Genomic DNA, 26,731 nt, shown 5'->3' with positions numbered 1-26,731 from the left:
TCCTGCAAAAGTAATAATTAAATTCAGAAATAATAATCAAGCCAACAGCAACAACACAATCGAACACAACACATCAACAATTCACGCGCCTAACAACTGCACACGCCACCATCCCCCTTGCAGCAAACAAAAAGGGGCAACACCGAATCGGGAAACACGAGCAACAAAAATGATACAAATCGAGCTGCATACAGGCATATATACACGCGTATATATGTATACATACAGCCCAACAAGACCCATAGCTGAAGCAACCGAAATCGACCGGAAAATAGGACGGCGACAGCTTACCGGAAAAGGAGCAGCGGCGAAAACCGAGAGGAATCAGGGAAGGAACAAAAAAAAGAAAGAAATAAGAGGGGCAAGAGATTTTTGTCGAGCAGAGAGGGGAGAGACCAAAGAGCCGAGAGAGATTGATTATAGAAAGAGGATAACTGTGTTCCTGCCTATCTATTTTAATTCTTTTCTTATTATGACACGTATCACTGATTAAACGAAACAGCTGCACATGTCCCTATTCCTGTTTGTAAGCCTAATTCCGCCCCGAATTTTGACTTTCGACGATCCAATTTGCGAGTAAATAAAGCTAAAAAATTTACCAAAGTAATTTTAAAATTATCGTAATATTTAAAATCTAATTAACTAAGATTCTCGTAATTTTTAAAGCATTTTTGAATCGCACATTATACCCGCATTTAACAAATAAACGAAACCATGTGCGGGCAAATACAATCCCAAAAATTTTCGAAATAATTTCAAAATTCTCGGAATATTCCAAACTTAAATAAATATGAGTTTCAGAATTTTTTTGAAGAATTCTGTAATTAAATACGGATTTTACCAATAAATGAAATAAGAAAATCATACAGGGCTAAATAATTGGTGAAATATTGATTTCTAAATTTTATAAAATCCCAAAAATAATTATTGTAATTATAAAATCATAAAACAATTTTAGAGACACTCCAAATATTTATGCAAATAATTGTGCAGTAAATCCACCTTTAAAAGTGAAAACAATTCAATACACTCAATAATTAATTACGCGAACAACCCGACACACCATAAATCACACATAGCTATTAAATAAATAACACATAGATAATAGAAGCTTTACACATATTTTATTTACGTAATTATTCAATAATTACACATTTAAATAATAATAATAATAAGGAAAATATACGAATCGTTATCCGTCGGATCGGATTAATTTGTCATCCCTAAATGAACCTTGTATCTTCTATTTCTTAATATATTTAAAATTTATAGTGTGTAAAAATGGGATGGACTTATGGGCCAATTTTGACAAGTTGAAATACAGTGGGCTAAACAGGTGAAGCATAAAAAGGAAGGCCACGGGAACAAGTGGAGCATAAAAAAACAGAAAGCGCGTTTTAGGGTTCTCTATCATTTCACTACAAAAGCAAGAGCACTGACCTAGCAATTTCTCATTCGGCGATAGTAGTTGACTATAAGGCCAATCTGCTCTGAGTATGCGTATCTCTTGGATCTGCCTCTACTAACAGCTATTACCTTTGCTAAGCACATAGGCCATTGCTAAAGCTGTTTGTACAGACAGATCCAAGTCATACACTTATTCTAACCCGTTCCGATCTAATGGTAAGCACCTAATTTTATGTTCAATTCGATACGTTAAGCTTAATTGTTGTTAAATTTTGCGAGTTTAATCTCAATAGTTGTATTAAGTGTGTTATGAATAAAGATTTATTGTATGCTAAGCTCTTTGTGGATGTACGCTTTTAGACCAAGTACAGTTGGATCAAAGCGAAACTGTCCTGAATATGTCTATCACTTGGATCTGCCTCTACTAACATCAAATTTTGCTTACACGTAAACGGGCGATTGCGAAGCCGTTAGTAGAAACAGATCCAAGTTATACACATATTCATCGAAACGTTGATGCTCCGATCCAACTTTACTAAATGTATGCACTATATATGAGACGGGAAATCAAGTGGTAGTGGTTAGGCTAATATTAGAGGCAGATGCGTGTACACATATTTCAGACCACATTCTATCTCTTTATGTATATAAATTCTGCTATCCGCAGATTGACAGATGTCAACTTATTGGTTCAAGAGTCGATTTGAAAATTATCTAATATTGAACAAGATAGAAATTTATTAACAATAGAATCTAACTGTTGATTTTTTTAAATGATTTGAATTTTTGTTAAGCAGAAGTAAAATCTAACTTGAAATTATTAAAAAATTAGGATTAATAATGATAAATTTTATTGTTAAATGCTTTAACATTTGATTTTTCAAATATGATGAAATCATACCTTAAAGTTAATATGTCAAGTTCGTTAATTTTTGTAATTTTAATCTAATTCTAGGCATCTGTCATTGCAGGGGATGGTGATGCAGTAAGCTTTTTGTGGATGGATGCTTTTAGACCAAGTATAATTGGATCAAAGATAAATTGTCTTGACTATGTCTATCAGTTGGGTCGGCCTCTACTAACAGCATCTTTTACTTGTACATAAGCTGGAAATTGCTGTTAGTAGAAACAGATCCAATTGATGTACATATTTACTGAAACGTTGATACACGATACTACCTAACCAGAGGTATGCACTATATGTGTGAGAGGAAATCAAATTAATGTGGATGGGCTAATATTAGGCAGATCTGGTATGTCGAGGTATATATGGGAGTGTAGGTGAAAAACGTTATCTCAAGACTCTATTACACATGGTGACTGAACAGGAGTACAACTACTAGGACATGGTCACACGTTGGTCTTAAAGGTCAGACCGCTTTAATGACGAGTTTTGTTAATTTGACTGTAGATGTATAGTAAGTATGAGAGAGACGAGTTGGATTATTGGATTCATATTAGCATAACCATAATATATGTAATTTGAAAATATAAAAAAACCTGCACGTTCTTTCTTTCTTTTGAAAAGCAAAAAATCTTGCAGAATTGTTAGTTCGAATATTTTATATTTCGTATGTTTTCCTTTGCACAAATTTATACATATTTTTAAACATGGCAATAGGATTGTAACTTTATTTAATAATAACATAGTAGTTGGGACATATGACAGTCGTGTATAGTACACAAATAAGAGTGGGAAAATTTAAAAGCCTCTTACAGCAGCCAGAGGGATGTAAGCCTCTGTAGTTATTGTTGCAGATTTGCTTGCAACAATTTATCTCGCATTTTTCTGAGCTGGGCCCCCCTAACGAAATGCAAGATACCTTTCCTCCTCTTGTTTCTGCAACAAATATTTTTACTAAATTCAAATATAATTTGCATTGTAAAAAGATTATGATAGTAACTAGCTCTTATTTGAGAAGACAGTTACTATATGCAAGATATTTCTCTGTTTTCGTTTTGAGTATAATAAATATTTTTGTTAAATGCTGTACAATTTGATTTTTCAAATATAGATGAAATTATACATTCGATTTGTTATGTTAAGTTTGTTGAAGTTTTGTAATTGTAATCTTGTATGTGTTATATATATAGAGAGAGGCTTGTCTTCATGGATGAGGAATTATTGTAAGCATCTGTTATTGCAGGAGATAGTGATGTGGTAAGCTCTTTGTGGGTGTGGATGTATGCTTTTAGACAAAGTATATTTGGATCAAAGTTAAACTGTCTTGAATATGTGTATCAGTTGGGTCAGCCTCTACTAACAGCAATTTTTACTTACACATAAGTGGGTGATGGCGAAGCTGTTATTAGAAACAGATTCAAGTGATACACATATTTAATGAAACAGTGAGACTCCGATCCAACCTCATGGTCACCTTACTCTGAAATTTACGAAGGTGGCAATACTTTGGTCATAAAGGCCAGACAGCTTGCACATGTGCAACCAAGGTATGCTGCAGTTTTTATACATATGAGCATGATGTTTATTCCGCTAGAAGTCTAAACATCTGAAAGCTTGTGCAATCTGAATTTGTGGCACTAATTGATGCCTTAAAAGTTTCTAAATCTTAAAAAATAGTAATGCAATGAGAAACATTAATCGCCCATCTGTAATTGAGAAGAAATTTGTTCCAGAGACATAGCCAGCCGGCCACTTGTACAGTTGTACACCCTTTATGGATGACCCTTTCCTCTTATAAGAGGCTACTGTGGTTGACAACTAAGGAAGCCCCAATGCAGACTATATAAGAAAATTACCTGTGCGGTACTGACAACTGTTTGCATTATAAAAATTGCTGTTTTTGGAAGTACAATTATTTTTGTGTTAGTAACAAGTAATTTAAGAAGAATTGAAATTGATAGTTTTTTGTTAATATAATATTCATGATCAGAACCTTTGTAACCTTATATTCAGTAGTCAAAGATAGCATGCCCATGTCCCTTGGTGGGAATGTGTAGACCATCATTTTCACATTATTAAATGGTCTTGTTACTGGATAAAAAATTGCTGTGATGCTACTTGAGTGTGGTGGTTGTATCTTGTCAAATTATACAGCAACCACCTGCTCTTTAAGAAACCACAATGGCAATTCTTTTGAGTGAGTTTATGCATATCCATTCTTGTTGAACAATATGTGTATATACACCAAATACCCGGAAGTGTGTCTATCTCTTGGCATTCCCAATCCTAACTCCTCCATTAATTTACCTTTTTTTCTTAGAACATTCTATGTAATCTATAACTACTTTAATGACACATCTGATTTGTTTTCAGTGTCTATAATGAAGATATCTCTTCATTCATTCAATATTGGGTTAAAAACAGTGATTGTTTGTTCTTGTGTAATTACATTGCTAGTAGCATATATTCTCCCTGATTCTCTTTTCTGCTTTTGTAGGCTCTCCTATTTCACCTTCCTGTAAAATATCAAACACTCAAGCTTAGCATTATTGTAATTGGGACATGCAATTTATTTTTTTCTTCTTTGTTTGGAGCAAGTTCTTGTTTATCGTGTTTTTGTTAATAAGCAAATGAACTTGGCACGAATCAGATTATCAGAATATCACGTTGTTTTTTTTTGGCAAAGTGATGGGTATAAAGTATTTTTTCATCTCACTTGTGTCATAGTCAACAAGAGTTATACAAATCCACATGTACACCTCATAATAATCAAGCTAACATACTTTTTCATTATATGGAAATCATCTCAGAAGAGTTACCTCAAAACTTAACCCGTCTCCTTGCTCGACACAAAACGTTTACACAGCATTTTTTAATGATTCCACCTGTAATCAAATGCATATCCATCTTCGCATACTATTTCACACTAAACACATACTTATTAACCTATGAACCCAGCTTCATAAAAACTACAGCTAAAAAAATCAAACAATTATATGGACATACTGATAAGAAACAGGAATATATATACAGTACTTTGAGAGACATCATAGATCTGGCCTTAATAGCCATTAGCAAAGGCTTGTTAGGGTCAGCACTGTCGTAGCCTCTCAATTCCTCCTCAGCAATCTTGCAAAGCTGAACAGGCAGAGGCAATGGTTGCACCTCGAGGATCTAGTCCCCGTGTCCCCCCTAAAACAAAATTTTACGTTTTTTCACCATTAATTTTTTTGAAAATATATGAAAGTGCCTCCCAACAATTAAAAAATATAAGGGTGTATTCACAAAATATGTTTGTTGTCCCCCCGGAAATTAATTTTTGGATCCACTCCTGGCACCTACTCTTTAGTATCTCTAGACCTCTGAGACTGAGCTTGCAAAGTCGACAATCCAGAAAAACTCTAAACTGACGTATTATAAGGCAAGTCACAGAGTTAATACTGTGAAAAAGGTTGCTGGAGATAAGTTTGTGTTTAACTGTTTACTATATTGATTCTTTCTGCGGTTCACATAGTTCAATCGCCATTTCTATTTATGCTAGGTTTTGATTTGAAGAAGATGATGATTGATGAAGAAATGAAAATTATATATTTACAAGCCAGTAACAGTACTTTAGGCTTCAGTCTATATATTTCGGGGCAGAGTCTTTTATTTTGTAGTACTATTTGCCTCTTTTTTATTTAATTGTTATTACATTATTACTACAATATTTGTTATTTAGGATTTGCTATTATTAGTGTAGCCTAGCCCAGAGTTTAAAGAAAATTAGGATTAGCTAAATAGTTAATTAAGAGGATTCTTTTAACAAATATTCTTTATGAACCCCATTAACAAGTTATGAAGTATTTGTTCAGTTGGTTGATGACCAAATTTTATCCTTCAGTTACTATAAAATCAAATAGTTTAGTTGTAGTTGTAAAATCCATCACTCTATTCCTATGTGCTTTGTTTTTTGGGTTGGTTGTACAGGATTGCAAGACTTTATTGGGTTGCTTTAATAATGTCATCTTAAACTTTGTTAAACGTTGTGCAAATCGAGCTGCACATTCTGTGGCCAGAAATTCTCTATTGCTAGCTGATTGTATGTTTTCAATTTTCAAAGGAGTCTGCCTTTTCATTTGATGCTTGTACTGATGAGTGATTGCTCATGAAATTGACTTGTTTAAAAAAAAAATATCAGTGCACATTAACACTTACAGTTAAACAGCACATTAAACATTCTCTAAAACCTGCTCTGGAAGCAGGGCATTTTCCCATACAATTTGATCAAGAGCATGTAACTTATTCTCGTTCCTCTTATGATGAATTGATGATTGAGCAAAGACTAATTTACATGAGCTTCTAATGAAAATCCAAGAACTTTAAAAACCAAATATATATTTTATGTAAGTTTGGTAATAAATGAAAATTTAATCCCATAAGTACTGATATTATATCTGTTATTGTCTGTGAATAAATTAAGATGTATTAAAATAAAAATTAACAAATAGTGCTTGAGTTCTCCTTGCATAAATTGGTTTTATACATTTTCTACTTTGGTATCTTCTTTAGTGATGGGTTTTGTTGATTTGACTGTAGATGTTTATCAAGTATCAAGTATAAAAGAGATGAGTCGGATTTTTTTTATTTTTACTTGGATAATCATAATAGATGTTTTTTATATTTGGTTGTATTTTATAATTGCGCACATATTAAAATTACATGTAATAATGTTTACAGCTAGAAGTTTATAACCTAAATATGAAAAACATTCCTGTTTTTTTCCTTTAAAGAGTTTGGAATATTACCTTGCACAAATATGAGATCGAATATTTTGTGTTACAGGTTGGCACAAACACATGTATAAAATTCACTAAACCAGACAGTAGAATGGTAACTTTATGTTCTAACAATTTAGTAGTTAGGACCTATGACAATCATGAACACAAATACAAACAAGAGTGGGAAATTTTAGAAAATGCTGACAGGAGGCAATGGGATGTAAGCCACTGTAGTCATTATTGCAGATTTTCTTGCAACAATCTAAATCACACTTTGGTGAGATGCATGGCCCCACTACCGAAATGCAAGCAACTTTTGCTCCATCCATTACTGCAAAAATAATTTCGTACAGAATTTACATATAATTTGCATTGTAAAAAGATTATGATAGCAAGTAGCTCTTATTTCATATTAAATGCATACATACAATGAAGTTAATAACAAACATGCAAGTTTACGAGGTCGATAGTTGAAGATTGTTACTCGAGAATTCGATTTTCAGAAAGACTGGAGTGAGTATATAACATTGTTCAGTATAAGTTGATGTCAAATACATTCTCCGCTTTCATTTCAATTTTCAAGTATATGGTGACAGTACAATTACTTTATCTGAGATATTTCTCCGTTTTCACTTGTATAATTCCATGGGAGACTGAATATATATGTGGCTGATTGTGTGATGATACAGTTACTTTAAGTTGTATAGCATGTAATGAAGAAAACTATATAGATTACCTGTTGTTGTTATTGTTGCTGCGGATGTTGATAGAGAGTACTGGAGGGTGATTAGTAGGATACATACCAATGTTATAGAGAATACTCTCCTCATCTTATAAATATTTCAAGAATTTTATGAAATTGTTTTATGCATGTTCCCTATTGCAAATGAGCATTTATATACACAATTGTTCACACCACTAATTAATGATTATATTTTTTTTACTTTTATTGCTTAGGTCATTAATGTAAATATTTTACCATATATTTTGACATTATTCCAAATTTTGCACACGGAGTATGACAACTTATATGTGCATTTAATAATTATAATTTTTCTTTTATCCTTTAGGTCATTAATGTAAATTTATACCATATATGTTGACATTATTTCTGTTGCTTGTATAATTAACGGAGAAAGTTAGATACACTGTCATAAGCATGTAATATTTAATATATCTTTCCAAATTAATATTTAATTAAAATAAAGAATGCTTCATTATTCATGCAGTATGTGATTGCAGTTGTTTATTTCTTGCATCATGAATTTTAGGGCACTTTTATAAAAAAAATTAGATAGTTTTATGGTAGTAGAGTCCGGGGGTATATTTGCATCTATCTTATAAAGGTCCATCTGAAATAACTTTGGGTTGTAACACTTAAGTGGATACACAAGTATATTATGATATCTGCAGTATTCTCATGTTTCTAATGACTCAAGCTATGCATCAATGTAATCAGGTAATATAATTTTTTTGTGTCTTGTTTGTTTGGAGCTAGTTCTCATTCCTTGTGATTTTGTTTTAACATGCAGATACTCCTGCATGAATAAGAATATCACATTGTTGTTATTCTTTTCCAGCAAAGTACCAGCTATAAAGTTTTTGTTCATCTTACTTTTGTCATATTCAACATGAGATATGAAATGGTCCGGGGGTGGGGGGAGGTGGGGTGGGGTTGACAACCCAATTTCCTGAAGAGGAGAGACGGTGTTTTAAGCATTTTCTAAGAATCTAAGTGGTTTTCTGCTCTCTGGTTTAGATAGCACCACTATACAGTGAATAGTATGTTGCGACATGAAAATGTTAAGGCCTTTGAAGCTCCATTATAATTTTGCTTGTTTTGTATTGCCCCCCACAGATATTGTGAAAGCGCCCACCACTTGTCACTATATATAGGAATGATGATTGAATGTGACTTTCTAGGAAAACACTTGGTTGGTTTCATGACATTCTTAATATTGTTGCCTTGCTTATGCCTGACCAGAAAATTTCGCGGACAATAGGATTAGTACCTGATGCAAACTCTGTCTAATTCTTATCAAATAGAAGAAATTAACTTGATGATGTTTGCCTTATCTTGTAATAAATTAACTTATATGAAATATAGTTGTCGTATGTTGTTAGTAAATTCTAAATATTGACTAGAATTTGGCAGGACATGTTGTAGGTACATTTGTCAATTTTGTGGATAATGGATATGTGTGTATATATTGGTTTTAATTTGAAGAGAATATGTTTATTTGAATCTGAAGCAGGCATGCTTTATCAGGTGTATCTCACAGAATTTAAATGTTATATTTGACATGCTGAAGGTGATAATACTAGCCTGTTTTCTTTTTATTTTTCACTGTTTGAAGAGATTGTATTTATCTGTATTCTGAAGCATTTGGCTTTATGCTTGTCACTACTCACTCTGAATTATAAAAATAACCCAATATATTGTTGCTAGTCTGTAAAATGTTTTTCTCTTGTAGCTGCCCTAGTTGTAATGAGTGGTCTAGTTAAGTAGTTTTAGCCTAATTTGATTAAATTGTATATGAAGCCGGTATATCGTAAATGTATATTGTTTGGCAGCATCTGCACCTCTGCTTGATATGAGCTAAAAATTTGACTTTGAACAAGATCTGCAGAATGTCTTCAATAATACAAGATAAACTGATCACCATTCTTGTGGGATTGCATCAAGAATAGATTTATCCAGTGTGGTGAAGTTAGTAGCTGGGTGGAGGGAAGCATAGTAACTAGACCTTTTAAGGTAAATACTACTGGTGAGCTCTGAATCAGTGCTATATGCTGTAAATCAAATTTCTAGTAAGTTATTATTATTCTTTATTAGTGCTGTTTGTTATTTTTTTTTTCTAAATTTGACCATCATATATGTGAATGCTCAGAGAAATTGATATTTGATTCTATCATATGAACTACCTATTAATTGGCAGATTACAACACATAGATAGTTGTACAACTCCTTAAATCAGGATACAGAACTAAATTCCTATGTGCTAAAGTCCTAAGAACTAAAATCCTAAGAATCAAGAATATACACAAGTCAAATATATTGACATTTCTCTCCTCTAGTTCACACCTAATATGTACACCATAAATCTACACTCCCCCTCAAGCTGGGTTATGTATATCAAACATTCCAAGCTTGCATATTAACTCATTGAAAACAGTCCTCGGAAGAGTTTTGGTAAGAACATCAGCTGTTTGAAGTCTTGATGGAGTATAGATAGTTTGGATAGTTGCATTTTCGATCTTCACCGTGATGAAGTGTTTGTCTATCTCGATGTGTTTTGTTCTATCGTGATGAACGGGATTTTTGGCAATATTTATGGCAGCTTGATTGTGACAGAGCATTTCTATGGGCTTGATTGCACAAAGTCTTAGTTCACCGAGCAATCTTTTCAGCCAATTTTTTTCACAAATGCCTAGAGCAAGAGCTCTAAGTTCTGCTTCAGCTGAACTTCTGGAGACTACTGCTTGTTTTTTACTTCTCCGTGTTACTAGATTACCCCAGACATAGGAACAATATCCTGAAGTACTTCTTCTATCTGTTACATCTCCTGCCCAGTTTGCATCCGTGTAGACTCTGATCCCTCGATTATCATTTTTCTTGAATAAAAGACCTTTCCCCGGATTCAATTTGAGGTATCTTAAAATTCTTGTAACAGCTTCCATGTGTTCGTCAGTAGGATTGTTCATGACGCTTACTGCGAAACCAATATCTGGTTTGGTATGGTCTGGTATGAGATAGGTAAATGAGGTGTCCTACTAACCTTTGATATCTCCCTTTGTCAACCGGTTTTCTTCCAGATCCTGAACTGAGCTTTTTGTTGGAGTCCATTGGAGTTGACGCTGGTTTGCATCCTAGCATTTCTGTTTCCTTTATTAAGTCCAGAACATACTTGTGTTGTGAAACAAAGATGCCATATTTTGATCGTGCAATTTCCATGCCTAGAAAATATTTAAGATTTTCGAGATCTTTTATCTCAAATGCCTTGGACAATTTTTTTTTCAAACTTTCCAATTCTTCTTTGTAATCACCCGTCAATATTATGTCATCCACATAAACGATCAGGATAGTTCTTTTGTCAGATGAGAATTTTACAAAGTGTGGTCTGTTTGACATTGAGTATATCCATTCTGAATAATCGACTTTGTAAATTTTCCAAACCATGTTCGTGGTGACTGTTTAAGACCATACAAAAATTTATTAAGTTTGCAAACTTTACTTCGATTTGAAGAGTTTTGAAAACCTGGTGGAATGTCCATATAAATATCCTCTTCAAGATCACCATTCAGAAAAGTATTTTACACATCAAGTTGATATAAGGGCCAATCTTTGTTTGGAGCAATAGATAATAACACTCTTATAGTGTTAAGTTTAGCAACTGGTGCGAAAGTTTCTTGATAATCAATTCCATAGGACTGAGTGAAACCTTTAGCAACAAGGCGAGCTTTATACCTCTCAATGCTTCCATGTACTTTATGTTTAACACTAAAGACCCATTTACAACCTATAGACTTTTTTCTAGCTGGAAAATCTGTGATGTTCCATGTACCATTTTTCAGCAAAGCGGCAATTTCATCTTCCACTGCTTTTTTCCATTGAGGATCTGTCAAAATGCCTCTTGGATTGTTTTAGGAATCTGTACATTATCAATACTCGAGACAAATGCCTGATATGATGGTGACAACTTCTTATATGACGGAAAATTTACAATAGGATGTTCAGTACATGCACAAACTCCCTTTCTCAATGCAATAGACAGATCTAAATCATTATGAGGAATATCACTATCGTTAGAATTAATCAAACCTGAATGAGTTTCTGGAGAGTGAAGATGAGCATCCGGTTCTGATTCACGGTGGTCCTCCAAATGTGTTTTGTGCTCTATAACTTTACCAGATTTATTTCTTCTTCTATAGACAAGAGTTTCTTTATTTTCCGGTTCTCGATTAAGAGTACGAGTCAAAGATAAAGAAGGGATTGGAGGATTTTCAGTTATTTGCAAAGAAACTTGATTATCAGTGACTTGAGAGTTGGAATTGGTTTTTATACATGAAATATTGTCCCAAATATGAGATTCACTTACATTCTCCCCCTGAATCTCAGAATTGTAATAAGCAAGTTTTTCAAAAAAAGTGACATCCATAGATTTATATATTTTTCGAGTGAATGGAGAATAACATATATAACCCTTTTGATGAGAAGAATAACCTAAAAATATACATTTGACAGATTTAGGGTCTAGCTTACTTCGATTTTGAGAATGGTCGTGCTCGAAAGCCGTGCAACCAAAGATCTTCGGATCAAGAAGATTAATGAACCTCGTGTCTGGGAATGATTTCGAAACTTTATGACAATAAGTTTGAAAATTGAGTACCCTGGAAGGTAGTCCATTGATAAGATAAGTAGTTGTAAGGACAACCTCCCCCCAAAAATATTTCGGAACTTTGTTTGAAAATATAAGTGAACGAGCAACCTCTAAAAGATGCCTATTTTTTCGTTCAACAATCCCATTTTGTTGAGGAGTATCAACACACGAGCTCAAGTGAATGATACCTTCTTGAGTGAGGTATGAAGAAAGATTAAAATTGAAATAATCTTTGGCATTATCCGTCTCGAGGATCTGAATTTTTGTATGAAATTGAGTTTGAATCATTGAGTGAAATTTTTTAAATATTTCACTTACTTCAGATTTACTTTTCATAAGAAACACCCAAGTTAGTTTTGTATGATCATCACTAAAAGATACAAACCATTTTTGTCCGGTTATAGTGTTTATACGCGAGGGCCCCCACTAGGGGTGTAATCGAGCCGAGCCGAGCCGAGCCGAATACTGTTAGGCTCGGCTTGATTAAAATAGTTCGGGCTCGAGCTCGCCCGAGCTTGGCGGGCGAGCTCGAGCTCGCCCGAGCCTTTATTTTCAAGTTCGAAGCTCGGCTCGTAAAAAGTTCGGTAGGCTCGAGTTCGGCTCGAAAGCTCGAATAATTCACTAAATATTAACAAAAATTCGAAATGTGATCGGTTCGACTCGAGTTCGACTCGATAATTAATAAATAATATATAAAAATATTAAATATTTACGTAAAAATATATTGATAATTAAAAATAATAGAGGCTCGATAAGGCTCGCGAACCACGAGCCGAATAATTTGAAGCTCGAGCTCGGCTCGGTTAAAAATTCGAAAAGCTCGAGCTCGAGCTCGGCTCGATTATTTTCAATCCGAATTTGAATTTTTTACGAGCCGAACTCGAGTAGCTCACGAACAGTTTGGCTCGTTTACACCTCTAGTCCCCACACATCACTATGAATAAATGTAAATGGTCTGGAGGATTTATATGGTGATCTTGAATAGTGATTTCGAGTATGTTTCACAAACTAACAAACTTCACAAGAAAAAGTGTTTGGATTTTTATTGATGAACAAAGAAGGAAACATCTTTGACAAATACAAAAAAATTGGATGACCAAGACGATAGTGCCATAGCATAATATCAGTATCTTTATCAGAAACTGGCTGATTATTTAAAGAAAACAAACTGAATTTCTGAGACTTGACTGCAGTTGAGATATCATCTTGTAGGATATAGAGTCCAGAACACATTTTAGCACTGCCAATCATCTCTCCCGAATCCAAATCCTGAAACACACAAAGATTTGGATAAAACTTAGTCTCACAATTTAGATCACGAGTAAATTTACTGATAGATAGTAAATTACAATTTAATTTAGGCACATAAAGAACATAATCGAGAGTTAGGTTCTTATTTAGTTTCACGGAACCTGAACCCTCAACCTTTGAGGATGTGCCGTCTGCTATTTTCACTGAATGATGCTCGGGACCAGTTTCATATTGAAATTCAGAAAAAATATTTGCATTTCCTGTCATATGATCCGAGGCTCCCGGATCAAGAATCCAGGTGTTAGCCTTTTTATTGACAAATAAAGCTACTGGATGATTACCGTTCATAGCAGTATTCGCAGGTGAGGTTATGTGTGACTGACTTAGGATTTTCTGAAGTGCCTCTAGTTGTGCTTTATTGAATGGTGATGAGTCTGATCCATAATTTTTCCTTCAGCGGTGATATTGAAGTGGCAGCAACGTGGCCATGTCTCTCCTTGTCTTTCCACGACTTTGACTTCCGATCAACAGGCTTTCCATGGAGTCTCCAGCATGTTTCTTTGAAATGTCCAGGCTTACGACAATGATCATACCATGGGCGTCCCTTTTGTTGTCGATGCTCTTGATTTGCACCTTGAAATTGACCTCGGGCAGCTAGGGCAGAGGACTCTTGATGAGAATGAAAAATTGAGGGGCCCATCATGACTTTCTTTCGACTTTCTTCTTGTCGAACCTCTGAGAATGCTTCTTTGACTTTAGGAAGAGGCTTGGTACTCATGATTCTACTCCTAATTGGATCGAGATCCTTACCGAGGCCATGAAGAAACTTGAAAGTTCTCTTTTTCTCCATAATACTTCGGTATAAAGTGGTATCTTCTGCACACTTCCAAGAATAGGTTTCGAACAAATCTAATTGTTGCCAGTACGGAGTAAGAGTGTTGAAATATTGTGTGACTGATGTATCTTCTTGACGGAGATCGTAAAGAGCAGCTTCAATTTCAAATAGTTCTGCTGTGTTATCAAAACTTGAATATGAATCCTTAACAGCATCCCAAAGTTCCTTGGTTGTTGAATAAAGAAGAAAATTTTCTCCAATATCATTGTTCATCGAACTAATCAGCCATGATTTTTTCATGTGATTATCCGCTTTCCATGTTTTATAATTTGAATCAGTTGATTTTGGAGTGTCAATTTCCCCTGTAAGATATTCTTCTTTTCCTTTTCCACCAATGAACATCATCACAAATTGAGACCATTGGATTTAGTTATGGGCATTGAATTTGTGGTTGTTAACAACAGAAACAGCCTCAACACGGTGAGAGGATATACCCGCAGATATAAGTGGATTAGAGAGGGTGGAATTATGAGAAGATGCATCTGAAGTTAGGCTTTGTTTTTCGGCAGCCATGATGAAGGATGCGTGAGAAGAACAGGGAGAAAAAAAGAAGAGAAAAGGGTTCTGAATCAGAGAGGCTCTGATGCCATGTGAATGTTCAGAGAAATTGATATTTGATTCTATCATATGAACTACCTGTTAATAGGCAGATTACAACACACATAGTTGTACAACTCCTTAAAAGAGGAATACAGAACTCAAGTCCTAAGTGCTAAAGTCCTAAGAATCAAGAATATACACAAGTCAAATATATTGATATTTCTCTCCTCTAGTTCACACCTAATATGTACACCATAAATCTACAGTATATGACGGGAAGAAACTTGAAGTTAAAAAGTCCACTACTGTGAGCTATTATGTAGCCTCTAAATGTGACAGCAGAGAAGATAAAACTGCTAGTGATGATGTTAAGATTCTGGAAACTTCAAACTCTAATTTAGACTCCAATATTAATGTAAGTTACCTCATCTCCCTTATTTAAAACATAAAGAAATGACTTAGTCGTTGAAAAGGTTATTATAAGAGTTTGGAAATAATTGACAAGTTGAAAATATTTCCAGATCTTAAGGATCGAGCCTGAATGAAAAGATTAAAACTGCTTTTTAGTGTTAATATATCAAATGACACTTCCGTTTTATCCTGGTCTATTTCAGACAACTTCATGACCTCTTGATACAGATGCATGTTCCCCATGATGCAGATAAGGTATTCATATTTCTTTGGCTAACTGTCCATTTAGTCAATAGATGTTTAAGACTTTAAAAAAAATGTATTGATCTAAGGTAAGGGTTGAGGAGACTGAACGTGCGTGCACCTTACACTAATATGTCAGTTGATACTATCGGATAAGAATTATTTGTCCAGCCTTGGAGTAAAGACCAACAGGCATTTGATTGTTTAAAATAGAGTTAAAGTCTTTAATTACCTATAGGCTGTGACATTTTTATTGCATTTTTATTTCTAATTGTAGGTTTGATATTCTTGCTGAAACAAGTTGAACTGATATGCAGTTTCAAGTTTTATTTGAAATTATTAGTATCATCAGAAAAAATTGATAAGAAGAGTTTCCCGTTCCTGTTATTCGACTAGTAAACCTGACCTTGCTAGAAAAACAGCTATACTGCGGTATCCCCGATCTATAAACCCTTAACCACTTAGCGATACATCTCGCTCAAAGGATGACTAATTAACCTGAAATAGTTAACTAAGTGTTATGCATGCTAATTTTTAGGATTAACCAAAATACCCATCAACCTCTAATTCAAAACCGGTACCTCTGAAAACGTATCTTTTTATTATTGGACCGCATGTTTTACATCATTTTTTTTGGTCCAAATATAAAAAAGATACATTTTCATTAATTCAGAATCAGATGAACTGATGAATATAAACATCATTAAACCTAATTTTTATGTTTTCAAAATTAATGATCAGTTCAATGTTGAAACACAGCCACAAGGAATGAACACTCCCATTATCCCTTATGTTCACAGTATAGTTCTTTATGAGTTTAGTAACTGTCTTACAACGAAGTTATATATAATAAAGTAATACTGAGTCGAACTATATAACAAGATATAGAATCCAATAGTTCTTAGCTGTAATCAAGAAGGCCAATTTCTATACCAACCAGCCCATGCAGAGACTAAACCACTAATCCCAAGCGTAATTGCATGGTTGCAGAATGGATTTGGTTCGATATCCGCAATTGCAATGATCAGGTCTGCCACGTTGGCTGCTACCCCCATCAGTCTCATCGTTCTATCCACTCTCAATCTTCTCACTTCTTCGTCGCTGTCTGATGGTTTCTCCATCACAACCTTTCTTTGTTTTCTAACACCTTCTCGTATGAGAATAAGGTCAGATATAATGAAAAAGATATAGCCAAAAGACTCACCAAATGCAGAAATGAAGCTCATTCTTCGTGCTAATTTTGGATCCAACACTTCGATTCTTGACAGCCAAAGAAAATGGTCGAAAAAGAAGTAGACCATCTCTCCAGCATTGGCCAGCACAGCTAGTAACTGGAATGTCTTGCTTGAGCCTGGAGCCCGTCGTATTGCATTGAACCCCGTGAGAAATCGACCAGTACGAAAGGCTTTCCGGCTCAAGCCAGATGCAACTTCCCATTTTTTAGCCCTCAAGGCAACATTTGGGTTTGAGATTTCAACTTGATAGTTAACAAGCTTGGAAACATATTGAAATGTTTTTACAAGCTTGTCAATACCATCTCTCTTTGCTAAGAATACTACAAGCTTATCAACTGTGTCATTCATAATTCACTAGTCTAAGAGATGTGTAATGAATTGGTTAACTGTGGAATTGTGTTAAATTGTAGTGTATATGGTAATGTTAACATGAAGCATAGCCACAGATTGGTGTGCAATGGGATAAAATTATATGAAACATACACTAATATATGGTTGGATATGAAATGCAGGGACTAAAGGACTAGTGACAAAATATTTTTGGAATTATTGTAGCTTGTTTCGTTATCTCTTTGAGCTTTTATTTCCGAGGACGCTCTAGTAGGTACACGTTAACATATGAATTATTGAATTAAATCTATGCCAATAGTTTTAGGTTTAGAGTTAATCAAATATACTAGGAGCTGGTCTGTCGTATATACAGTAATTTGTTATTCACTTTGATTGTTCACGAACTTATTTATCGAATTTGTTCATGAAAACGATTCACCGAGTATATTGATTATCGAGCATGTTTTATATTGACAACAGGACTAGAATTCGATTATCCTTTTTCAGGCGGCGCCTTTCACATACGGGATATGAACGCCTCGGTCTCTCACCTGAATAGGAGTCGTAATTGACCGGAAATAATTTATGCGGAGCCATCCATTTCTCAGATTGTTTAACACTAGCTACATCCTTTGTGTTCGGGATTGTTCTTTTGCCCGTGCTTTGATCTTCATTGCCCATTATTCTTTGTTAGTGAAGATTTAAGGTCGATATGTAATTCTAATTTATCATTGGTTTATGTGGTTATGTTACAACTCTTTATAGCACCATTTGATAGCGACACTATAATAATGTAAAAGTTACGTCAAATGAGTAGTTTGATCTTAAATTTGGTGTTAAATATATATTTGATGTAATTTTTTCACCAATTTAACGTAATTCATAATTTTTATTATACATTAATTTTGTTGATAAAAATAAATTTATTACCCGCATATCTCATTTATGTCCTAGTATATCCAAATAAAGTGTTTTTTGTTGAATGGTGTAATTTTGACACTAGTTTATACTATTTGATATTATACTATATTAATCGGAATAGGGTATAATTTGTAGTTTGATTAACCCCTCATTTTGGTTATCCCTTTTAATCACGACTATCGGATCTTCTTCATCAAATAATCAGAGTCGTTAAATCCAAATACTAAAAAAATACACTCCACAAGCTATTGCGATAGCCCGTAGGGTTTACCCAGTTCGCACCCGAAGGGTAGCGGCTGCGGGGTACCTACGATAAAAAAAAGAAGAAGATACATAAATGTGTTTAGGTTCGAATCTCACCAACAACAAACAATTATATTATTATTTATGAAAAAAATCTTCAATCATATACTATTTGAATTAAACTTGAAATAATACATAATGAAATTTACAATTATATAATTATTATTTAATATTTAATTATTTATATAATTTTTTATTAAATTTTTATATATATATATAATATTAATCATACATGTGTATCGCAAGTGCCGTAAGTTAGTATAATATAAAAACTAAATCATTTTAGTACGATGGATTTAGAAATGGTCTTAATGGGCTTTTGGGTCTCTGTTTTATGTGGGTCTGGCCCAACAATGAACTTCCCCCCTTATATCACAATAAAAAAACTTCAAACTTATTTATAGATGTTAATATCGAATCTATACTATACTATAATAACCGGAATGAGGTATAATTTATAATTTAGTTGACCCCTCATTTTGGTTATCTCTTTCGATCACGACCGTCGGATCGTGTTCATCAAATAATCAGAGTCGCTAGAGTCAAATATTAAAAAAATACACTTCACAAATTCTCGGGTTCAAATCCCGTCAATAACAAACATTTATATTATTATTTATAAAGATTATATAAGTTCACGTTCGAATTCCGTTAAGAAGAAATATTTATATTATTATTAATAAAGATAAATATATGTTTTTAGGTTCGAATCTCACCAACAACAAACAATTATATTATTATTTATGAAAAAATCTCCAATCATATACTATTTGAACTAAATTTGAAATAATACATAATGAAATTTATAATTATATAATTATTATTTATATAATTGTTTATTAAAATTATATATATATATATAATATTAACCAAGATTCGTGTATCGGGTCGTAAGCTAGTATAATATAAAAACTAAATCATTTTAGTATGATGGATAGAAATGGTCTTAATCGGCTTTTGGGTCTCTGTTTTATGTGGGTCTAGCCCAACAACGAATTTCCCCCTTATAGCACAATAAAAAAACTTCAAACTTATTTATAGACGTTAATTTCGAATTTGTTGGCAAACTTTCAGACACTCACTTTTAATCACTTGAAAAGCTATGAGTATATTAACTTTATTGGAAAAGAAAACGAGAGGGAAAGGAGTTTACGGTGCATTTAATACTTGTCTAATTTTTTTTTCTTATCTCCCAAATTAGATACAGTAAAACCTTGATAAATTAATACTGGGATCATGAAAAAATATTAATTTATCAATAAATTAATAATTAATAATTTATCGATATATTAATAATTTATTAATTTATCGAGATATATTATTTAAAATTTTATAACATATACAATTCTCAGAATAATAATTTATTTTCATCTATTGAATACTTAAAATAACATTAAAAAATATTTATGAAATTAACTAAATTGAAAGAATTCACTTATTTAATTAGATTACGTAATGTCCTAAAATTCTCAAAATGAATCAAGTCAGGACGCTATCTTTTCTAGACCAGGCTTGGTCCTATTTACCACAACAATAAAAGGGAACTTATTTAACTCAGTACACAATTGGAGTCAGTCTCACGAAAAAATGTCCTTAAAAGTAATAATAACATTATGTAATTTCATCTTGTAATATGAACATAGTATACCATATCTCCTTAATGTATTAAGAAATATTCAAGATAAGTATAAGGCCGACATCAATTTTAAAAAGAAACAGGTTACAATTGAGACTTATTATAAAAATGCAACCTAAAAATCTATAATTTTGATATAATATGTAATTATTAATTTATATATTATATGAGACTTATATGTATTAATAAAAAAAATTATCTTATAAATTTTGCGAATTATTAATTTAGTATAAAGGGTTCGGCTCGGGATTACAAGAAATTATTAATTTAACGAATATTAGTTTATCAAGGTTTAACTATAGTTAAATTTTAATCCGGTTATTGTACAGTATTTGATTTCAAACATGTTTTTTTTTCTTTTATTTTCCTTCTTTAATTTGACAAGAATAAGTAATAAGAAAATACTATTTTTAAACGAGAGTAAGTTCGTTCAAATATCTATTTAATTTTTCTAATCGTACTTATGTCACATACTACCGAATCCCAGATAGAACCTGAACCCTGAATCCTTTGGCTCTAATGTTCAGAGTTATACAAAAATCATTTAATAGTCCGAATAGTAACGGCTCTAGTCATTAGATAATTCTGGCCCGTTTCGTTAGCCCACTATTATAAATCAAGTCAATAGTCTTTATATTCCGTCCTTTATGTTGACCAGGATATAACCTCTCTTATAAATAAACTCTAACTTCCTTGTAATAACATACCTGTGCAATTGTTTTTAACACTCGAATAATTTTTAATAATTATTTATCTTAAAATTATTAATATATTAACACAGATTTTCAATAGTTAAAAGAAAATTGAAGAACATAATAAATTATAATAATATATGTTTTATAATAATTTGAGACTTAACTAAAAATAAATAATATAATATATAATATGTTGTTCAAGGGACTCGAACCTTGAATCGGTAGAAATTGTTAAAAATAAAGAATATAAAAGTTTAAATATAATACGTTGTTGACGGGATTCGAACCCTGAACCTATGAGAGTATTTTAAATATTAATATAATATTATTTTATTATTAAATCCAACGATTCACGTCTAAATGTCTTTAGATCTGACGGTTGTTATTTATCGTACCAAATAACTTTACTGAACAACCGATCAACTACCAAATAGAGGGTGTTCTGCTTATAATAGTATAATATAGATTGTATGTATTAGGGTAGTCAAAAAAATTTGAAAAATCTGATATTAGTCTGAAAAATCCGTATTCGTATATAAAATAAAGCGGATATTATCCATATCCGAAACAAAGCGAGTATTATCCGTATTCGAATCCCACGATTGCGGATACAAATACGGATATAGACATAATCGCATCAGATAAATCTAAATCCGAATAAATATATATTATATTTAAATATTTAAATAATTTAAAATTTATTATATTATATTTATAGTGTGTGTATATGTGTGTGTATATATATATATTAAATATTATGTTTATATAAATTTTATATAATTGTGAAATTGTATAGACATTTATAAATAATCATTTGATTTCAAAATTTTAAAGATAACAATTATATTGAAAAGATAAATAGAATTATTTTTTTGAAAAACTAAACTATGATTAAATTACTTTAACTCTTATTTTAATTTATACTATATTTTTTTCATTTTTTTCTAATTTTTAATATAAAATAAAAAATATGATTGAAAATCAGATTCGGATCCGGATAGTATCCGTCGGATCCGGATTCAGATATTAATTTTTAAATATTTTCGGATTGGGATACTGATAATGATAATAATTTTCGGATTCGGATACAAGTAAATCTATATCCGAATTATTCGTTTGATAGCCTTGGTATGTATAACTAAAATACCACGGGCTCGTTTGGTTCAAATAGTGATATGAGGTTGGAATCATGAATAGTTATAAGATGGTATGGGCTAAGATATCCTTTTTAATATAACGTGTTTGGTTAAATGCTGGAATGAACATATTAGATTTAGAATATATTTGCTTTTTTAAATTTAATTACTTTAAAATATTAATTTAATTATTAATTTAATATAATATTGGTTCATTGATTTACATTTGTCTAAATCTTACATGAAATCGCTTAATTATTAATGAAAATAGTGAAAACAATGTTCAATCCCTATACCCCCTCCCTAATACCTTCGGGGGTTTGGGGAATGACTTTGAAATCATTTTTTTGAACCAAATACTAGGTATAGTGTTGGAATGGATGAAATCTATACCTGATTTCAGAATTATTCGAACCAAACGAACCCTAAAAGAACTTAAGGAATACTCTATCCGTCCCAATATGTTATTAATGTTTAAAAGGGAATGACCGGCACACGTGTTAAGGCTCTTATCTAGTATAGTTACATAAATTATTAATTTTTAAAAAAATTCTTAATAAATATTAAATGTTTATATTTTTATTTAAAAAACAAAAAATTTAAAAATAAGTTACAGAACTATATTAGATAAAAGTGTTAAAATGTGTGTTCTATTTCAAATGTTAACAATCTATTCGGACGGAGGGAATCTCATTGATAAGAAGAGAAGTAATTGATGTATGTATTCAGTCACCAAAAAAGTGATCATGCCTTTCTTTATATAGGCAAGTACACACGTGTGTAATAAATATGTGTAGCTTTTTATGCATGCAAAGTCTTTCACCGTGTATGAGTATAACAAATGCAGTATGTCTATCTTGCAGTCAATACTAATTATTATTGTTGCCATGTTTGACAGTCACAAATTCTAGAAGATATAATATAACACCCCCTTGATTGTCAAATGTGATTTATTGCAAAGATTGACTGACTCATTAAAATCTTGCAAGTAAAAATCCAATGGGTTAAAAACCTTGACAAAAGAAAAAAAGTACAGCCTCCCATGAGTAAAACGTCTCACAATTTGAAATCTTGTTGTAGAAATGATTTTAGTCTTCGCATTCCAATATTATTTCGCAACTTTTAAAAAGTTGAGGTAGGTAATGACTTCGTAAGCAAATCGGCCAGATTATCACATGAGCGCACTTGTTGTACATCAATGTCACCATTCTCCTCTAGTTCGTGCGTGTAGAAGAATTTTGACAATATGTGCTTGGTTCGTTCCCCTTTGATATATCCTTACTTTAACTGTATGATACAAGTTGTATTATCTTCAAACAAGATTGTAGGACTTCCTGAAATGCTTGATAATCCACATGATTCTCGAATATATTGGATAATTGACCTTAGCCAAATACATTCCCTGCTTACTTCATGAATTTCCAGTAACTCTGCATGGTTTAATGAAGTTACCGCTATAGTCTGTTTTGTAGACTTCCAAGAGATAGCGGTACCACAATAGGTAAATTGATAACATGTTTGTGATCGTCCAAAATGAGGATCTGACATGTATCCAGGCTCCAGTATTTGCATATCCAATCAGCTGTGATTTTGAACTACGTGGAAAGAATAACCCTATATCAATTATCTCGCGAAGATATCTGAATATGTTTGATCCCATCCCAATATTTTTTAGTTGGATCAGAACTGAATCTTGGCAACAGGTTCACAACAAAAGCAATATCATGTCTTGTGTTATTTGCAAAATACATCAGAGCTCCAATGACACTAAGATATAGAATTTCAGGCCCAAGTGCATCTTCATCTTCTTTTCTAGGTCAAAATGGATCTTTTTAAACTTCGTGTGATCGGAAAACCATTGGTGTCATTAATGGATGAGCTTTATCCATGTAGAACCAATCAAAAATCTTTTCCATATAAGTTGAATGTTGAACAAATATTCCCCAAGATAAGTGTTCCACATGTATACCTAAATAAAATCTTGTCTTTCAAAGATCTTTCATTTCAAACTCAGTTTTCAAATAAGCAATATTGCTAGTAATATCATTTGAAGTACCTACAATATTCAAATCATCCACATATACAGCAATAATAACAAAATCAGTTGATGACTTTTTGATAAACACACATGGACATAATTGATTATTACATACCCATCATTTAATAAATATTCACTAAGCATATTGTACCACATACGAACAGACTGTTTTAAGCCATATAATGATCGTTGTAATTTAACCGAGTATAATGTCGAGGCTTAGTTTCCTATATATATAATCCTTCAGGGATTTTCATATAAATATCACTATCAAGTGATCCATAAAGGTAGGTTGTAACAACGTCCATGAGACGTGTTTCTGATCCTTCCATACAAGCCATACCCATTAAAAATGAAAAGTGACTCCATCCATCACAGAAGAGTAAGTTTTCTGGTAATCAAAACCCGGCCTTTGAGAGAATCCCTGAGCTACTAGTCAGCCCTTATATCTCACAATTTCATTTCTCTCATTTTATTTTCGTACAAACACCCATATATTTCTGACGGGGATCACACCAGCTGGTGTTTGGACTACATGTCCAAATACATTTCTCTTGCGCAAGGATTGTAATTCTTCCTGTATTGCAATTTTCTATTTGGCCAATCATCTCTTTGTCGACACTCTTCCACACTTTATGGTTTGGGATCGGAGTTCATAAATATATCACATGCCACGGAAAAAGCATATACATCATCAACTTCAATACTTCCATGATCCAATAATTTCCCGTTATGCACCATAACTCATTGAGATCTCATAATTTTCGGGTACCTTTGCTTTTTTGGAAGCATGTGCCACTTCAGGGGAAATATCCTCTTCGGGAAGCAACACCCCTTCTGGTGGTTTTATCACAGCCATTTCAGGGGCTTTAACCTCTTCTGGAGGTAATACTGCTTCTGAAGTATTTGATATCGACACTTCAGTAGCTTGAACCTCTCCAGGAGGTAATACCGCTTATGGGATATTTTCTGAAACACTTGCCACTTCAGGGGCATGTCCAATCAATTTTCATTTTCATGGTACAACATTTTTTTCACCAACAGGTCTACCACGCTTCTGGCATGGTTTTGAATTGCCAACTAATTTTCCAGGAATTGATTTATGAACAGGGATTTCAACCCTTATCGGAGCATTAATAGTAGGGATGTATAATTGTATAACATTTCTGGAATCATTAAAAACATCTGACATCTGATTAGCAATATTTTGCATATGAATGATTCTTATAACCTCGGATTCATATTATTTAGTACGTGGATCCGCATCACTTAATCCCGATACATTCCATGACAGTTCAAAATTTAACTTATGCGTAAAATTATCTCCCCCTAATAGAGGGAATATAGACTCATCAAAATGACAATCAACATATCGAGTAGTAAAGACATCACTAGTTAATAGTTCAAGATATCTTATAATAGACGGTGAATCAAAATCAACATATATACATGTTGTGGAATAAAAACTAGGGTTTGTTAGTATTTAATGCTTAGATTTGTGAGTTTCGAGCTTTAATGGTTGTGCTTGTGGTCGGAGACTGGCTTTCCTTGCAAGATGCCTACGTATCTTTATGTTGTAGAGAATCAAGCCAAAACATAGTTCTTGGTTGAGGGGTAGAGCCCTTTATAGAGGTAAGTCTAATATTAGACTTGTGGTGGGAGACTTGGTGGACAAGTATCCAACTTAGATGGTAATTAGGACTCTTGTAAGGCAAGGGACTCTAGATCCTTTCTTATAGGAGTTATTCCATGTTAGACGTCATGGCTCTGGTCTTTCACCCGTATTGGGCCTATCCCATAAATAGCTTGTGTTTATGGACCTTGACGACTTCGGCTCTTGGGCCTTGATGACTTCTACTCGTGGACCTTGACGACTTGGGTCGTCTTTAGTTCGTGACCAGCCTTGACTAACCTGGTTTGTATTGGGCTTTGGACAAGAATTTCAAGTGTAATTAATGCGACATTTATGTGTCTATAGGATGTATTTTCTATCCATAACATTTGCTCCCAACTTCTGGGAAAACTACTCGAGTTTTCGTGGAAGTTACAATGGTCTATTCGCGACTCGGGGTACTTTCGGCCATTCTTGGGTATCGGCCCTTCATGGTTATCATCATTTTATCGTAAAGTATGGAGCGACCTACATGTTTATAACGACTTATACATATTTAGTGTGAGTATACACACTTAGGGCCTTCACACATGCTAATTGAATAGTGTTTGACACTAAACAATCTTAATCGGGAGTAGAAAGCGAGTGTTTATCACCCTTTAACCTTCGTCAAGGTTAATTATAGGGTGAAAGCCGCTAACAGGCCCTTATCGGGGCTAATTGGCCCTAAACGGGGCTAATTTTTATGTACAAGTTGTTATTTAGGCTTAATATAGAATAATTTTAAGCTAAAGTACACTAATTGGCCTTAATCGAGGATAATCAACCATAATCGGGGATAATTGGTCTTAATCAGGGCTAATTAGTACGCACAAGTCAGTAATTATCCCTAATCTACGCTAATCATGTACATAAATAGGTTAAACGGCCTTGAACGAGGTTAATTATACCACATAAGTCACTAATTATCCTTAATTTAGGCCAATTATGTGTAATATACACCAATCGGCCCTAATCGGGGCTAATCCTCATT

General features: G+C 33.1%; 1 protein-coding gene and 1 long non-coding RNA gene across 12 annotated transcripts; one reads left to right on the top strand and one right to left on the bottom strand.

Moving 5' to 3' along the window:
- The first annotated feature begins 1,408 nt into the window (after positions 1-1,408).
- On the top strand, positions 1,409-18,153 carry LOC141720923 (uncharacterized). 11 transcript variants are annotated; one of them, XR_012574594.1, is made up of 7 exons: positions 1,416-1,623; positions 2,379-2,776; positions 3,555-3,858; positions 9,694-9,826; positions 15,753-15,804; positions 17,540-17,631; positions 17,838-18,153. It is a non-coding gene; the product is annotated as an uncharacterized LOC141720923 (long non-coding RNA). The 11 variants fall into 11 exon arrangements; XR_012574592.1 differs by lacking the exons at positions 15,753-15,804; positions 17,540-17,631; positions 17,838-18,153 and adding exons at positions 14,161-14,902; positions 15,003-15,401 and having other exon boundaries at positions 1,409-1,623; XR_012574593.1 differs by lacking the exon at positions 15,753-15,804 and having other exon boundaries at positions 1,418-1,623.
- Positions 16,551-17,492, bottom strand: LOC141720922 (peroxisomal membrane protein 11-4). The gene has a single exon (XM_074523620.1). It carries the CDS (start codon positions 17,373-17,375, stop codon positions 16,704-16,706), a length of 672 nt encoding a protein of 223 aa, XP_074379721.1. The 5' UTR covers positions 17,376-17,492; the 3' UTR covers positions 16,551-16,703.
- Positions 18,154-26,731: the final 8,578 nt, after the last annotated feature.

Source organism: Apium graveolens, chromosome 4 (assembly GCF_009905375.1).
Source record: "Apium graveolens cultivar Ventura chromosome 4, ASM990537v1, whole genome shotgun sequence".
Taxonomy (NCBI): Eukaryota; Viridiplantae; Streptophyta; class Magnoliopsida; order Apiales; family Apiaceae; genus Apium; species Apium graveolens.
The sequence above is the reverse complement of the archived record's forward strand: the minus strand, read 5'-3'. Positions and strand labels throughout refer to the sequence as shown.